Raw genomic sequence first — 16,163 nt, 5'->3', positions numbered from 1 at the left:
AGCACCAGGCTGTACTTAGTATTTCTAAAATATTGTATGACGTGAACATTTTTTTTTTACAGTAAGGTTAACCTCAATCACTTCAGAGTATGAAGAATTAGCTGAAATATATTCAGATTTCTACCTTGTATTTTTTTAGAGAGACCACATCATCAGGGAGAATGCAGTACACACCTGCACAGAAAGGTGTTTTAACTCTCTCTCATGAAGGAGACAAGAGATGAAGAAGCAAATTCATTCTCTACATCTCAGACTGGCAATGTGTGCTGACTAGACAATGGATAGCTGAAGACAGAGGAGAAAACGAGGGCAGCACTGATGAGAGCAGAGAAAGTAGCCAGAGTGCTCTCGTTACATACTGTATTCATAGCATCTTAAGAATGCTACGAATTATTCATGCTTTTAGAGACAGAATTGTTTTTCACCGTCATTTTTCGCTATGACAGCAGGAGAAAATATAGGGTGATCTAAAATTCAGAGTGATTTTTTTTCCTGCTAACTCCATAAAATTTTTTAATGTCTTTAAATCTCACTTCTGACAAACACACAAATTGTTTGTATGCATCTCAGTTACATAAGTCAGAAAAAAAACGATCTCCCTTTTCTAAAAAAAGGGAGATGGAATTGCAAATACAACCTGAAACTCTCCTGTCTGAAAGCACTGGTTGGTTCTGCAAAATAGGCAATTCCTTCTAGAGTACACGTTGACATTTATAATTTAGCTAGGCCTACCTGAATATTTCAGAGGAAAATTACCCTGAAAAGAAAAATGGGAGTTTGATAAAACAAAGCATAAACCAAAACATTAAAGGAAGTCAGTTATGCAAAGCCTCAAAATGGTTCAGATAAGAAGGGAAAGCATTTCCTTTTTTCTTGCAGTGAATAATCCTGTTTAACTCAGGAGAAAAGCTGCTTGACGTGAAGGCATAACAAAGATCAAAGTGAGCAGGTGAGTCAATGGATAATACTGCAGAAGAAAGGGCCAAATAAGAGAATATCCAGGAAGAGAAAGATTAGAGAGAATTATATTTAGGGAAAACATAAATTAAGTGGTCTACTACTCTGAGGAGTAAGAAAGAGAATTCCAAATGTGGAAATAAGAGGGAGCAGATATGAGGGGAGAAGTCTGAACGTTGGTTGTACAGTTTTTAATTTTTACATCTCCTTCTGTGTTGTGGCAGCACTGTAAAACTTCACGTTTTCCTTTGATCCAATAATTTGTCAGACTCATTGTCCGGTAAGAAGCAATGAAAAAACTAAAAAATCAGTGCTTATAAGAAAGGCAGCAATTCTGCAGCTGAGGAGCCACTAGGTGCACAGAAAATCATCTGACAGAAGTTACTGTAAATGTTTGGCTTTCCCTGGAACTGGTAACTTTTGTTCCAGAATGAGATGGATGTGTCAACCCCTTAATGACTTAAAAGAAAAGGATATGGAAACCTCACAGCTCCATCCCATATAAAAAACTTTTTATTTCATAATCTGCACATACTTTTTAAGCCTTACAGCACTGTTAACATTTTGGAATGGAATACTCATATATTCCAGTGGAATAGATGGCCAAAATGAATCTTTGGGAATAAAAATATTGAAAACAGTCCTTTTCCCTTTTACAAACAGGTTTCACGCTGTTGTTACTTTAGGCCGTTCATGACTGTAGTCAGGCAGTGAAATACCAGTCCCTGATTCTGAAGTTGAAGAAACACAAGTAAATGTAAACTGTGAGTCACAAAGCGTATAAGCAAGGGAATAGAATTTAGATGTTGTCCTTTAAATCACTAGTCTGTGCACATCAACAGACTGTGATGATAAACACAGACATGTTTCCATGTAGCCTTGCAGTGTTGGAACTGGTTAAGAACAGCCACAGAGAGAGAAATGGTTTTGGGTGATGAGGTAGGCATTTTCATTCACACATTGGTGTAATCCCAGCTCTTCCATCACCTCCATTCAGGAAAGAAGCGTGGAGTAAATGTGATGTAGTTCACTTTCTCCAGCTCTTCTACAGAGAGGGTTCTTGGAGGTATTGACAAGGTTCTACCTTTATAGATTTTCTTCTGAAAACATAAAATGACTTAAATACGTATAAAGGGACATGATTCAGCTCTGACCGCTGAATCTGAAGTAACAGGAATTAAGACCAATTGAAACCTAGTATATAGGAGTTTATTAATCGCACTGGTCCCAAAGAAGCTATTACCCACAAACACTGATACACTGATGATGTAAGAACCATGCATGGGTTCCAGCACACATCAAGGAAAAGCCTTAATAAAATGCTGTAAAAGAAGTTTGCTGCCATGTAACCCCATCAAATGGCTAGTTCTCCCAGCAGGCACCCTTCTGACAGATAAGCAAGCACCCATGCTACAGACTGCAGGGGTTACAATCAACTTCTTATCTATGTGTGTGTCTGACCTTCTGAGTAAGACCCATGTGTGTACCACTTGAGCTTTGTTTTAGATAGAGTCTCAGTTATCTCTGGTCTTTATGTGGGTGGGTGCTCCCACAAAAGTCCTATTAGCTCATTCTGGGAAGCTAAGAACTGGCAGCAAATCAGTCTTGGACAGTTTTACTCTTGAACAAATAGGCTCCTTTTGGCACCTAACCTTTGATATGCAATGTCTCTGCTCTCCTGTTAAACTAAGTCCTGGGTAGGACAATTTCTGTAAAAAACAGCCAAGAAAGCTATGTCATTCTGTGCTTTTAATGAGATAGTAAGATAATTTAACCTGTAATGCATATGTGAGTATCTTGCTCACAGATACTAAGCAATGTAAAAATGAACTGTTTTTCAAGGTGAAGATTAATAAAAAAAGCCATGAGTGATGTAAATAGCTCATCACTGAGATGAATAGACCTAATATTGTTACTTTAAAAGAACAAGAATTCAGTTTGGTCATTCCCTCTGCTGTATATACTGAAAAATTATGTCTTGCAAGTCATTGCCTTAAGCATATTTGTCTGCAGGATTTACATGCAAAGATATGTCTTCTAATCTGAACTGAAAATGCTGACCTTAGAATTACAGTCAGTTGGTGGAGTGGCAACAGTATTAAAATCAGGGATTCTAGCTCCATCTTAAACTTCAATTTCTAGTTTTGCTTTGCAACGTATTTTCAAATAGTCTGACAGTACATGGATGCCCAGGTTGCTTTGCTATAGATGATGCAGGCATATGCTTATTCTGTATTTAAGCTGACAATGTCATGATAACGCACAGAAACCAAGCAGCAAACATAGCCACAAACCATAAGTTTCCTAGCTTGTTTGCTGGTGAGACTAAGTAGGTAATATTTGGAAAAGACAGCTCACTTAGTGTAAGATATTTCTATAGGACAGTAAAGTTGCAGTTACTGCTGTATCTGCACAGAACTTGCAACTCATACAGTGAGCTCCTCGACTTAAGACTAAGATACTATAGCATAATGAATGGGTTTCTGTGCCCCATCCACAGCTACAGAAGGAGTAATTATATTTTCTAAGAAACACAAAGGAAATTACAGCTCCCCAGACAAAACTGAGGCAGGGAGTAAGAAAGGTTTCTGAACAGTATTGTGGAGTTTATAAACTGCATGGAACCCTTCCAATTCCCTGATTGCAAAAATTAAGTCTATATTGCTGCTGTGTCACACAGTACTGCTTTGCCTTCACTTCCATTACTGGGACAATTGACAGAGCTGCATAATGACTCCGTGTGCATTTCCCTGAATTACTTGTTAATAGTGTAAATGGGGTAATGGATATTTCCACAGGCTTATATTTTCAGAGGGAAAAGAGACACTCTAAATTTAATTCCTGTAGCTGTAATTTTAATCACAGAAAACACAGGAAGAGGACATTTGTAGTACATTGCATTAGTATCTACCAGGCGACTCCATCTCTGATAATTGTACATGCAGTATGCACCAAATAAACCAGAAAATGTCTGCTTACTGAATGTACCCAACAGAAGGAATACTGGTCTTTGCAGACCTGTGCTGACAATGGTACAGCAGAGATTCAGGATGGACTAAGTAACTAGCTAAATTGCACATTTTTGCTTCACCATTTGGTCTGACATACTTGTGCTTTCTGTTAGCAGAAGCCCTACCTCATCTGACAGCAGCTGAAAAGCAGCTGGTAGGATCAAAAGCTTTTCAAGGCTTCAGTGTAATACAACAGCTGCCTTTGTCTTTTTTTTTTCTCTTTTTTTTTTTCTTTTCCCTTACAGTGTATATAACTGCTTTGCTTGTAGAACTGGTTCTCTGAGTTACTGACATAAAAAACTTGGTCCTAGGATTAGATTTTGTTCTCTGTGAAGTCAATGGCAAAGCCCAGCTAACTCCATATGACTTCTTGGCAGCTGAAGAAAGAAAATACGGTTCTATCTCTTTAGCAAAAAGAAATCAAATGAGGTTTGCAGAATTTAAAACTACCCTGTAATCATCATCTTAACACTTACCTAAAGAGGTAGGGTCTATGCGCTAGACTAATTCTATTGATTTGCAATGACTGGACAGCAGATTTAACCTTCGTAAAAATTAGGAGTGTTGCTATAGTCACTGCTGAAGAGGATTAGCACCTCCATTTGGATGCAGAGAACTAATTAGCATCAGCACACTTTATGATGGAAATTCATATAGTGTTTCCAAGGGAGAGACTCGAGTTGTTTTAGCAACCAGCAGGTCAGTGGCTACTTGATGCTTTCCTGCTCCAGATCTCTACTGTCAAATTACATGCTGATCACAGCAACTAAACTCCTGCAGGAACTGTGGTTGACTTTTACTGTTTGAGAAGTCACCAACCCTCTTCTGCCTCCTCTACAAAAAAAAATAATTCATCAGCACTAAAAAATCTTAGCTGAAATAATTTATTTGTTTTTGAAGAAAAATTTCTTTAAAAAAATGGATCTGAATAAACCTTTTAACCTTTGGGAAGCCCAAAGAAATAGTGTGACTACATTCTGGTGAATTCTTAGAAGTCCGTCTGATTTAACTAATATTTAATTCAGAACATATCTACGTGTATGCTAGTAAACAACTGCAGATGGTGTTTAATAGCATACTAATTCACTGACCCTGCACATCCAGCTGAAAACGACAATGCTTTTTTGCAGACAGTATATGATCAAGTCAAGCTCTTCCAGAGACAAGGACATGTTTGCTCCAGCCTCTTCAGTCAGACAAAGCTGAAACCACCACAAAGAGGTCTTATTTGTAGTTCAAATAGAAAATAAACTGCTAAATCACTCAACAGCTTCCCAGTACTTTAGGTAAGTAACCAATAAGGTGAGTCAAAGCCCTGCATTAGTAAGATAATATTGGGGTACAAATGTTAGCCTTGCAGCACAACTGTGCATTTCTGGACAATTTGGATCCACATCTGTTTGAAAGAAAAAATAAATAGCAAGCAACTTCATGATGCAGGCTGTCCTGACCTCAGCTCAATGCACCCAGCTACTTCAGCATGACACCTGTTTTGTTTAATCTGACAGCACCAGAGTTGCAAGTTAGTCATGAAGTCATCTGGAATAACCCTTTACCATATATACACACGCAGCAGCACAAAGTAGAAGTAAGCCTTACGCTGTCCCCAAGGAGCCATTATGTTTGACACTGCATACTGTGGACTGACCATACATTGAGGTACAGGAATAACAAAAGAAGAGGCAAGTAAAGTAAATATCCTTTACTTGCTAACGTAAGATAAAGATGGGATTTTGTTGTTTCTCTTGAAGCAAGAAACAAATTGTGTCTGTAGCCTCTATGTGGAAATGAGTTCCAGGAATTCATGGATGTACACAAATGTAGGCTCACGCTCCATACACTTTGTTCTGCAAACCTTTCTTGTAATGCAGTGGTAGGCAATGACACTATCAGTGTTTAATGTGGTCACTGAACCTTTATTCAAGAAAACAACTTTAGCACAGAATGGTCATGGTAGTAATAAGAAAACAACCAGGAGGTGGTACACAGTTTTTACTACTGGTGTAAATGGGCCATTTTTTGATTACTAAGGTACTACAATTGGATCTATCCTGATTTACGGCAAATGGCTTTTCTATTAAATGGATATAAGGTTAGGTCTATTCACTCTCAAAGCACTATTTTGGAAGCATTAGTTTTATCACAAATACATCTGACAACAAGTGTGGTTGTTTTCAGGCACATGGACCTTTCTGGCTTACCGAAATAGCCTTCCCCAGAGCCTGCCCAATGAAACTCCACAGATGGACCCACACAGCTTGTTGGAAAGCACATTCTGGCTCCTGAGAAATTTACGTTGTGATTTGTGAACAAAGCACTCCAGCAACGTGGCTGTCTAAGCCACAAAATAATTAAATACTCCTAAAAGAATGGAGCAGCCTGTATTTGTCAGGAATCTCAAGTACCAGAATAACTGTCTTTAAGGGAAAGTAGTAAGGCAAATTTATTTACTGAGGCAGAAATAAATGCTCCTTTGCACAGCTGGAAACAGACTTCTGAACTACAACACAACACAATGTGTTTTCAGAGACTATCGGAAATGAACCCTCTGGACTGCGATCTGAGGGATTCCCTTCCTCATTGCCACTTGACTCTGGGCTCAAGCTGAGGCTCCAGTGGGAAATGTCCCTGCTGGACTGAGTCCTCAGGCGGTGCCCTCACCTGCTCTTTGTATTCTGAGATCAGCAAGGTAATCACAATAGAAAAGAAGATCCCAAAACACCCTCACAGACTGTCTCATTCTCCTTTTTTTTTTTTTTTTAAATTATGGAATTCCATCTTATTGTAACTTTGGACTAATTGATATGGAATCCAAATGTCCAAAGCAATAAATTCTTTATTTTCTTAAATTCCCCCTACCTTCCGCTATTATTATTTTTTTTTAGTTTTTTAGTGGCAGGCAAGGTATCACCAAATGGGCTGTTTTAACTTCTCATGAGCTGCATGCAGGAGATGAGAACATGTACAAAAATGTTTGTGGTGCTTTTTGAAAAAAGTGTGGACTGGACTTTACAATGCTGCTTTCTGCCCACATAGCTTTGGTCAGCTTCAGGCTCCTATTTTAGGAACTTCATGGCATAAACATTTTTTAAGACATCTATGCAAATGTAACAGTAGAGAATCTCCATAAATCATGCACAAAACACTCTCCTACTCTTGTAATCTACAGTTACATAAAATGACCTGTATAGTCTACTTCATTTAAAATAGATTTTTATACCATAAACCTCATTAAGCACACTGGTCCAAATACAGTTCTGAATATAAACTCTGATGCTTGCTGTATCAACACACCTAAGTTTACAATTTAATAAAAACTAGTCATGAAATTGAGAAGTGGAATTTGCTCTGTCTTGCGAACCTAACAGACTTAGATATCTCCTCTGCTATGGCCGCATTTTATCATCCAGCTTGTGTACTCAGATTTTATTCAACAAACTAATTTACACTTTATCAAATAAATGGAATGTTGCACATCATAATAATGATGCTCCCTGGGCATGCAATTCAGAGACCATTCTTAAAGGGTGAAGTCCAAAATGTCAGAACTTGACATATCCGATGTTCTGTGAACAGGGTAATTTTTGTTATGATTTCTTCCTGGCCATCACACGTCAAATTTATAAAGGAGATTCCAGTCTCTTTACAAATTCTAAGTAGGTAGAGTAGGAAAAAATATTTCAAAGATAGCTTTTTTCTCCCTCCCAGAGATTAACTTGCATTTTATTTTCTCTCTCCACATCCGTATTGACATACTTTACTATAAGTACTTCCTGCCTGTACCCTGTTTTCACTTAATTTTGTAGTAGCACACTGTAATACGACAAGCCTCTCCAGCACTGTCTACTTTGTTCCCTATGAATTCAGTAGCCACAAAGTCAGACAGTGAGGCACTTAGTGAACTTAGGGAAGATAGCCATGATCAATTTGGCTGCTGCTGAGCTCTCTGAGACAAACTTTTGCATCTTCCTTCTGTTTGTTTCTTTAGGGAGAGAGGAGATAAGACTAATTATGTAGCCCCTTCAACAAGCAGTGTTTTGTCTTGTGCACAACCAAATCAGAAAGTCAAACCTGAGAAAGGACAAGAGCTGGAACACATGTGGAAGCATGAAACATCTGGTTTTGTAGAACCAGTGGTCACCACTCACTCTTGGGAACACCTTATATCTCCAGGGTCATCCATCTCCTCAGGTAATACCATCTTTACCATTATAGAATCACAGAATTACAGAATAGTTTGGGTTGGAAGGGACCTTTAAAGACCATCTATTTACAACCCCCCTGCCATGGGCAGGGACACATTCCACTAGACCTGATTGCTCAAAGCCCCATCCAGCCTGGCCTGCAACACTGCCAGGGATGGGGCATTCACAGCTTCTCTGGGCAACCTGTTCCAGTGCCTCACAACCCTCAGAGTAAAGAATTTCCTCCTAGTATCTAATCTAAATCCATCATCTTTCTTTTAAATTCATATAAAAGGTTATGAGTCTTAAAGGACACCAGTGGCCTAGCAACCACACCTCAGACATAAAATCTTTCTAGCATACCACTGCTAAAATTAACACCCTGAGTACAACTGAGGTACCAGAGAAAAACGTTTGTTTTAATATATCCTCTTTACATATGGTTGGGTTAGTGGCACAAATTCAAATTCAAAACACCTAATTTTGGGCAAACCATCTCATGGAGAACAGCTTTTCACAAGGCATGTAGGTAAAGAATGTCAGTGGTGATAGAGGTTACATGTCTGCAAAGAAACTTGTAAGGAATGCACAACTGTGTTTGGAATAAAGATGTGAATATTACAGTTAACTTTGCATTAGCAGAGTTTGTTCAAAGCCTGACAGCTCCTTCTGGATTCCAGATTTTTCCAGTCTTGATAATTCAGTGTCTGTCTCTACTTTCTGTTCATTTCTTCCTACTTTCCTGCCTTCAGGCTTTTCCTTCTGCCTGCCTTCCTTCCTCCCTTGTTCCCTCTCTTTTGCTCTCTCTCTCTCCCCCGCTCCCTTCCTCATTCCCTTCTTCTGTCTTCTATCATTAGGCAGGTTTTTTATGGTTGCATGCAGAGCTCTGGTTCACACATAGATCCTATACATACATATTGTTGTTGTCATCATCACAATTATTACTATTATTAATTATTACTATTATTATTATTGCTACTACAGTAACAGAAATGGGCTCTCCCTGTTAATCATTGATAAGAAACATGACAATAAATTCAACATTAATGTAGACTGAGGCACATATGTACTACACATGTAAAGCAATCTCAAGTGCCATGGAGGTCATGGTACATCTTGCAAACATTAATGGATAGGAAAAGTATTTCTGTAGCACAATCATATTTTTCTGAGAATCTTCAATGCAAAGGAGAATTTAGAGGGGACAAAAAGAAAAAAGAACTCTCCATCTTAATGTAGTTCAGCTAGGGAAGGGATGACTAGTCTATACCTTATGGTTTGCACTGACTAATTGTGAATAGCTAAAGGGTGTTCAAGTTGCTGTACAGTTTGAATTATGATTGTGGAAGAAGGTGGCAGCAGGGACTGTTGTATGTCCAGTTCTGTCAACCATCTACATTGCAACAGCATAGTGGAACTGTGTGCTGCTGTCATGTCTTCCCTGAAAAGTTACCCTTGGGATCCTCTCCTCTCTGCCATTGTCCAAGGTACAAGCCGGAGGATTGTGGTACATATAAATGATTAGTTATGCATGAGGAAGGCTGACCACTTTTTGATGGATGCACGAACTGCTGGTTATTGAACAGAATACTGTGCTTTTGGCAAGTTAAATCATGTAAAGAAGTACTTTTGGTTTTGCAAAGCTCTATCTAGAAAAGCAGCCTTTTTAACGCTTCCTAACCATTTCCCCACTGTCCTCCTCCAGTGGTATTAAGTACTCTATGCTGTATTTTCAACTAAAATGAAAAGGAACTGTAGAGCTTGAAGTCACAAAAAACTCAGTTTCAGAAAATGAAACCCAATCTTTCCTCTTGAGCATTACCCTACACAAAGTGTGGCAGACTGTCAGCCTGGCATTCCAGGAAGCTCCATTATGGACCAGAAACAAAGCTCAGAAGAAAGTTTAAGTTACAAAATTAAGTATGTCTCTTCAGTCAGTATGAAATCACTGATTTTATATCTATATCTATATCTATATCTATATCGATATCGATATCGATATCGATATCGATATCTATATCTATATCTATATCTATATCTATATCTATATCTATATCTATATCTATAAATAATATCAGAAAATAATATCAGAAATACCGCCCCCGGAACTGAATCCCAAGTTTTTTACAATGTGATTTTTCTTCAAAAATACTTCTGCTAAAGCAGCCTCATGGAGCTCCCAGAAACTGTTGAAAGATTTTGTGTTCTTCAAGAAAGTGTAAGTATGTGTTAAAGGTATAGTCTTGCCACTGCAGAATAGGAGCCTTGGAGACAAGCTGTTTTCTTTTCCTGTCACACATCTCCATAATAAAGTAATAGCCCTAGTGATACTTGTGCAACTCTACAGCATCTTTAAAATATGATCCCAGTGACAGATAAACAATTACGCTTCCTTCTGAGGCTTTCTGTTACATGAGATAGAATTTTAATCACGATATGCCTGAGGATGACTGGAAAGTAATAAAGTAATCCAGTAAATCTGGATTTTTTCCTGTCAAAGGAAATTTAGAGGAATTTACATAGAAAACAGATCTGTTAGATTAATAACTTTAAATGAGAAAATACAGATTAAAGGAAACAGAAGTCAGCATGATATAATATCTCTTTAGAGTCTGGATCACAGTGATCAGATTTGTGAAATCTTTCAACAGACTTGAGCAAAATAATGCACTGAGCTCTCTCTTTGCCTCTAAGGAAAGTGTGAACATACCAGTTCCTTCTTCTTCATGCACTCCATGAGGATAATGAAGAGGTGCTGTGCTTGGGTTCGGGTGTATGTGAAAGTCTTCTGTATGGTAACTAGCAACTGGTCCCTCAAAGACTCGTTGATAAGTCTGAAATTCAAAAAGAAAAAACATAGTAGAAAAGCAGATACAAGGGAACATTGCAACTTCAGCCGAGGACCAAAGAGTTAGACAACAAACCACTGCAGGCTGTTTTGGACAGGTCTGAAGGACAGGAGTTGCTGAAACCATCAGAGGCAAATTGGAAAACACTGTTAATAGAAAAACACATTGATCATGTTGGGGTCCCTTCTCTCCAAAGTTTTTTATTTCAGTCCCCACATATTATATGATAGAAGGTCATTCAAACTATCAGCTCTATGGGATATCCTAACAAAAACAAGAACCACATTGACAGCCTGGATTTGAGGGAGACAAACACTTTTAGCTGAACTGAAGAGCCCTTTCTATCAGTGAGTTAGCAGAATTCAACTCATGGCTCATTTTATGAAACTGGGAGCACTTGTGTTGTCAGTATTTTTGATTTTAGCTTGAATATTTCAACTCATATTATTAATGCTGCACACGACCAGGTAAGAAAATGTAAAAAAATATTTCTCTGTTCCTGAGTCCACTTGAAGAAACCATTTTGCTTTTGTTCATGCTCATCTTATGGGATTTTAAAGAGTAACCATTTTTATATTCCTCCTCAGTGCTAATGATAGTACTTGCAAAAAATGGCCCAACAGCACAAACAGATAGTAATATTACATGGAATATTAGTACTTGAACCCTATCCCTTGACACTGAAAAGCCTGTTCCTCAGAATTGTTCTGCGTAAAATGTTGTTCTTAATGTCTTACAAAATAGTGGGCTCTAATTTAGAATATGTATCCTTTGATGTATTAAAGCTTCTACACTACAGCAGTTTTCTCCCTTAAAAATTGTAACTGACTGTTTTGGAGGCTAAGTCATTGTTGATCATCTGGGGGCATGAAAATCAGAGAGGTTTCATGACTCATATATTATGACAGAAAATAAACAAAGATTTAGCCCTGCAGCAACCGCCAAGAATTATCAGAAGCAGCACAGTATCTAAAAGTCACTGTTAGCTTATGGCAGCTGCTCTGGGAGAACAATGACCGTACCACTGTTTATTTCGTAGTACTGGTAAAAGTTGCACGTACTTCTCTGCAGCAAGGAAGCCCAAATGAGACTGCAGGATACTCATTACACAATTGAATTTCAAATAGGATTTAACTATCTAGTCTTTATACCTGCAAAAGATATGCCATTAGAAGAGACAACGAATGGGAATGGGAAAGAGGTACAGAGGTGCATAGGAGAATATAGAAGGCCTGACACGTGGAATGCATATGTTCTCTACCCAAATTTGACTTTGACTGTAAATATCCCTGTTGAGTAAGACTTCCATTTCAAAAAGAAGCCTGTAAGGCAGAAGTCAATGTGTTTGGATTAAAATAAGTTTACATGGGGTTTTAGACCATGTTGTGGATCACTGTTCTTTCTATGCCTGGCTCCTCCTGTTGCGTTCTACTTTATTACAGACTCTTCTCGAATGGAGTCTACCTCTGCAGTTCCTTTTCTCATCGAGGAGCAGCACAGCCAGAGGTTTTTTTTTCTTGGGATGCTGGAGAGGCAACAACACTGCAGTTAATGCTCACTCACTATGTAAGCACTCCTTCTCTGCAGCATGACCTGTTTGCCCCCAAAAAAGACAACAAACAATTAATTAAAACCTCCAGCCCTCTTGGTGGGCCACTATGACAGCTGACAGCAGAGGACTTTCTGTGTGAGGATTATAAGAAAAAATAACCTGAACACCTGTACAGAAGCAAGGATGTTGCAAGCATGTGGATACATGAAACGATGGCAGAACACTGAACTGTAGAAAGGTTGAACTGTAGATTTGCCTCATGTTAAAGACAATCAACTTGGAAAGGCTAACACCCTGATAAGCCCTAAAATACTTTGAGTTTCAGATTAGTACGTCATATATGATATAAATTCTGAAGCCCCCTATTTAGGCTATTTAAAAAAAAACAACAGTTGGATATTTGCTTTAATCAGGAAGGCTGTTCTTAACAAAACGATGCTATCACTGTAAATTTAAGCGGTTCAGAACTATGCAATTTTTGATCCTTCAATCTAACAAAGAAAAAAGGGGTTAATCACTAAGAACAAGTTTCCTGAAGAGAACTGGAGAATCTAAAATGAGATTTAAATAAAGCTCTTATTTCCTTTGGAAATGATATATAAAAAGGAAGTACATGAAAAAGTTTGAAAAGTGCATGAAGTATATGAAAAATTTCATGGGATTGGAAGAATCTAAGGTTAGAGAAGTGCAGAAAATATTTCCAAAGATTCTGGGATGAAACCCACCCTGTTTTCTCATAATAATTTAGTTTTCCTTAAAAAAAGTGCAGAATCCAAACCTGAAATTCAATTTCAGAAATTGGCTCTCTTTCAGGTTAACACACACAGAAAGCCAGAAAAATTTGCTTTCATAAGCATTGAATGAAAGCAGAATTCAGTCCTGAGGCTTCCTGAACAGCCATCGCTTTCCTTTCCTGCATTACAGCTATCAGAAACTGTCTCATATCATAAGTTTAAACAGCACATAAAACAAACTCCATGTGAAAGAGACTGAGATTTTTAGAAAAGAAGCATCAAGAAGTGGCTCCCTAACTAGTGGGGTACACATTTATTGAGTACCACCCCTCAGAAACTTCTTGTTGTCATAATTTCATTTATGCAGTTTTCTAGCCTTACTACTTCTTTTTTTTTAACATTTCATTGGTCTGCAATTCTACAGCAAGCCTGCTCAATGTCTTCGTGAGACAAAGAACTTGAAGTGATTGTAATCAGAAAGAGAAACTATAATAGTAAACTTTGTGTAAACTGAAATCAGTCATACCAAGGCTATATCACATTTACTCCTTAGGAATGTGTAAGCGTTAGGTTTCATATCGTGTGTGTGTTACCCAACTGGGAAAAACACAAAATGTGCCAAGCTATTAAAGGCTAAACTTATGACGCATACACCAAATCCAATGCACATAAAACTAGCAACAGATCACTGTGAGCAAAACTACTGGGACTTGCATATGGAGGGATGATTTATCCACTATGCAAAGACAACCACATTTAGTACACATACAACTTGAGCACACACTTTTTAAAATCACAGATTCCTAATTTTAGATTCAGGGGAAAAGAGGTGGCTCTTGAGTCTTGTACTTAGAGGTCTAACCTAGAACACAAGAGATTCTTGGCCTTTAACCTGGGAACAGTATATTCAGCAGCTACTGTCATGGATTATGAACCTTATATGCACAAAGCTCCATAGGCATAAAACTGCCCACTTTACCAGACTGAAACTCTATGATTAAGATGTCCTTCAAAGTCAGCGCACTCCCATCCTAAGAAAACTGGATAGTGTCAGATGAACATAGTATTTTTATCAGCTTTCTGCTAGGCTTCAGTTCAAAAAGTATTTTGCAAGATACCAATAAAGTCCTGTCTGGGGCACTTTGATGGCATGATTCCCTGAATTCCACTGCCATAGAAGCAGTACTGCAGATAACTTGCTCCTGCCTAAACAAAACGTCTTACAGAAGAACAATTTAACCTGTTCTTTTCTTTCATTCCCCACATAGCTCAAATCTGTTCTTTCATTCACTAAATACCTAAGGTAAGCCCATTTTCCTACTAGTCCAGGTAATCAACATTTTTTTTCCCAGAGGAGTTGGATTGCTGGTGGAATTTAGATACCTACTGTCAAAAAGCTAGCATCTAGAGTAGACCTATAGACATCTACTTTTAATTTCAGAAAAAAAAAATCTACTCATAATTGTTGCTAAGAGCGCGTTTTTTTTTTTTTTTTTTTTTTTTACAGAAGATGTTAGCATTAGTTTCAATGCATCAGATTATCAGAACTGACCTGTATGGACTTACCACAGGAAAAGAGGGAGAAAGATCTCTTGGATCCAGCAAGAGATGGATTGACACTGAATTGATGAAGTAAATAAAGTGACATTGTATTTCTGTCCAAGAAATGATAGAAGATAAACAGCAAGACAGAACTCCCTTCATTGCTTTGGCCAATGCAGAAGAGACAGATGACAGCAATTTGGCATTGTCCCTCCTCAGAAAGAAATTTTATTTTAAGTCATGCCTAATATTTGAGGAGATAATAGACATTCGACTCAATAACACTGCAGTCTTTCAAACTCATGGGATATGATTTTGTAGTGAACATTGGAGAGGATTTGAAATATCTGGCATATAGCCAGTTCCCTAAATTATTTAGTCTTTTTTCTCCAGAGATGTTTAATATTGGAGTTGTACAATGTGCTAGACATTTATAAAGATTTTGCTCTTACCCAATTTCAAAATGCATGTTCATTATAGTATTTTTTAAACCTCTTGTTATCAAAATGCTTTGAAGTTCTTTAAATGAAACTCTCCATTCAAAGAACTGCACATAATGTGTTTCTAACTTTTCATTTGTGAATTCTTTTTTTTTAAATTATTCTTTTTATTCAGGATACAGAAAATATATCCTTAAAGTATCAGTGTGATGTGAAAATTATTCCCTGCCCTCCTTTATGGGAAGCTTAGGGGATTTTCTCTGTAATTATGATTTGCACTTTAGACAATCATATCATATATAAGAAACATGTCCAGAGGCTCTGCTGATATTTTTTTCCAGTGGAATTACAAATAAGACACAGTTGTGCAACTCTGTGGGACAGACTGAAAGTTGTCATACTTTTTAAAATTCACACATTTTGAATAGCATTGTTATGAGAAAATATAGAAAATAAATGTAATTATTCCTTTGTTTTATTCAAATAAAGATGATTTTTGGGTGCTTTTATGAGGAATCAGCTTTATTTGCAGGTCTTCACTGGTGGTCATTCTTCTACACCATTTTTCCATGACTATGTTTATTAAATGGCTGTCCCTACACCAAAAGAGGGATGATTGTATTTCAACAAAGAAATGGCCTTCTATCCAGCTTTTGATTTGCAAAGTACCTTGTTACAAGAGAAAAGTAATTATATCAAAATATGTAATGTAAGAATGATCTTACAAAATAATTCAGATGTGATAGGACCCATGATCCCCCACTACATTGTAGACACCATGGGGGATACAGAAAACTCATATCGTACCTACGATATATAATAGTTGCAGTTTACGGTTCTTTTACTTCCAGCTTGTGCTTTGATAAAAGACAATGAAATGAGAAGGTATCCTCG

General features: G+C 37.7%; 1 protein-coding gene across 1 annotated transcript in view; it reads right to left on the bottom strand.

Moving 5' to 3' along the window:
* The window catches only part of TRPM3 (transient receptor potential cation channel subfamily M member 3), a 286,239-nt gene that overhangs the window by 80,631 nt on the left and 189,445 nt on the right, over positions 1 to 16,163 (bottom strand). Inside the window, exon 8 of the mRNA XM_027800386.2 lies at positions 10,863 to 10,986. Coding sequence (XP_027656187.2) covers positions 10,863 to 10,986 — 124 coding nt within the window. The remainder of the gene's footprint in view (positions 1 to 10,862; positions 10,987 to 16,163) is intronic.

This window comes from Falco cherrug, chromosome Z, assembly GCF_023634085.1.
Source record: "Falco cherrug isolate bFalChe1 chromosome Z, bFalChe1.pri, whole genome shotgun sequence".
NCBI classification, from domain to species: Eukaryota; Metazoa; Chordata; class Aves; order Falconiformes; family Falconidae; genus Falco; species Falco cherrug.
The sequence above is the reverse complement of the archived record's forward strand: the minus strand, read 5'-3'. Positions and strand labels throughout refer to the sequence as shown.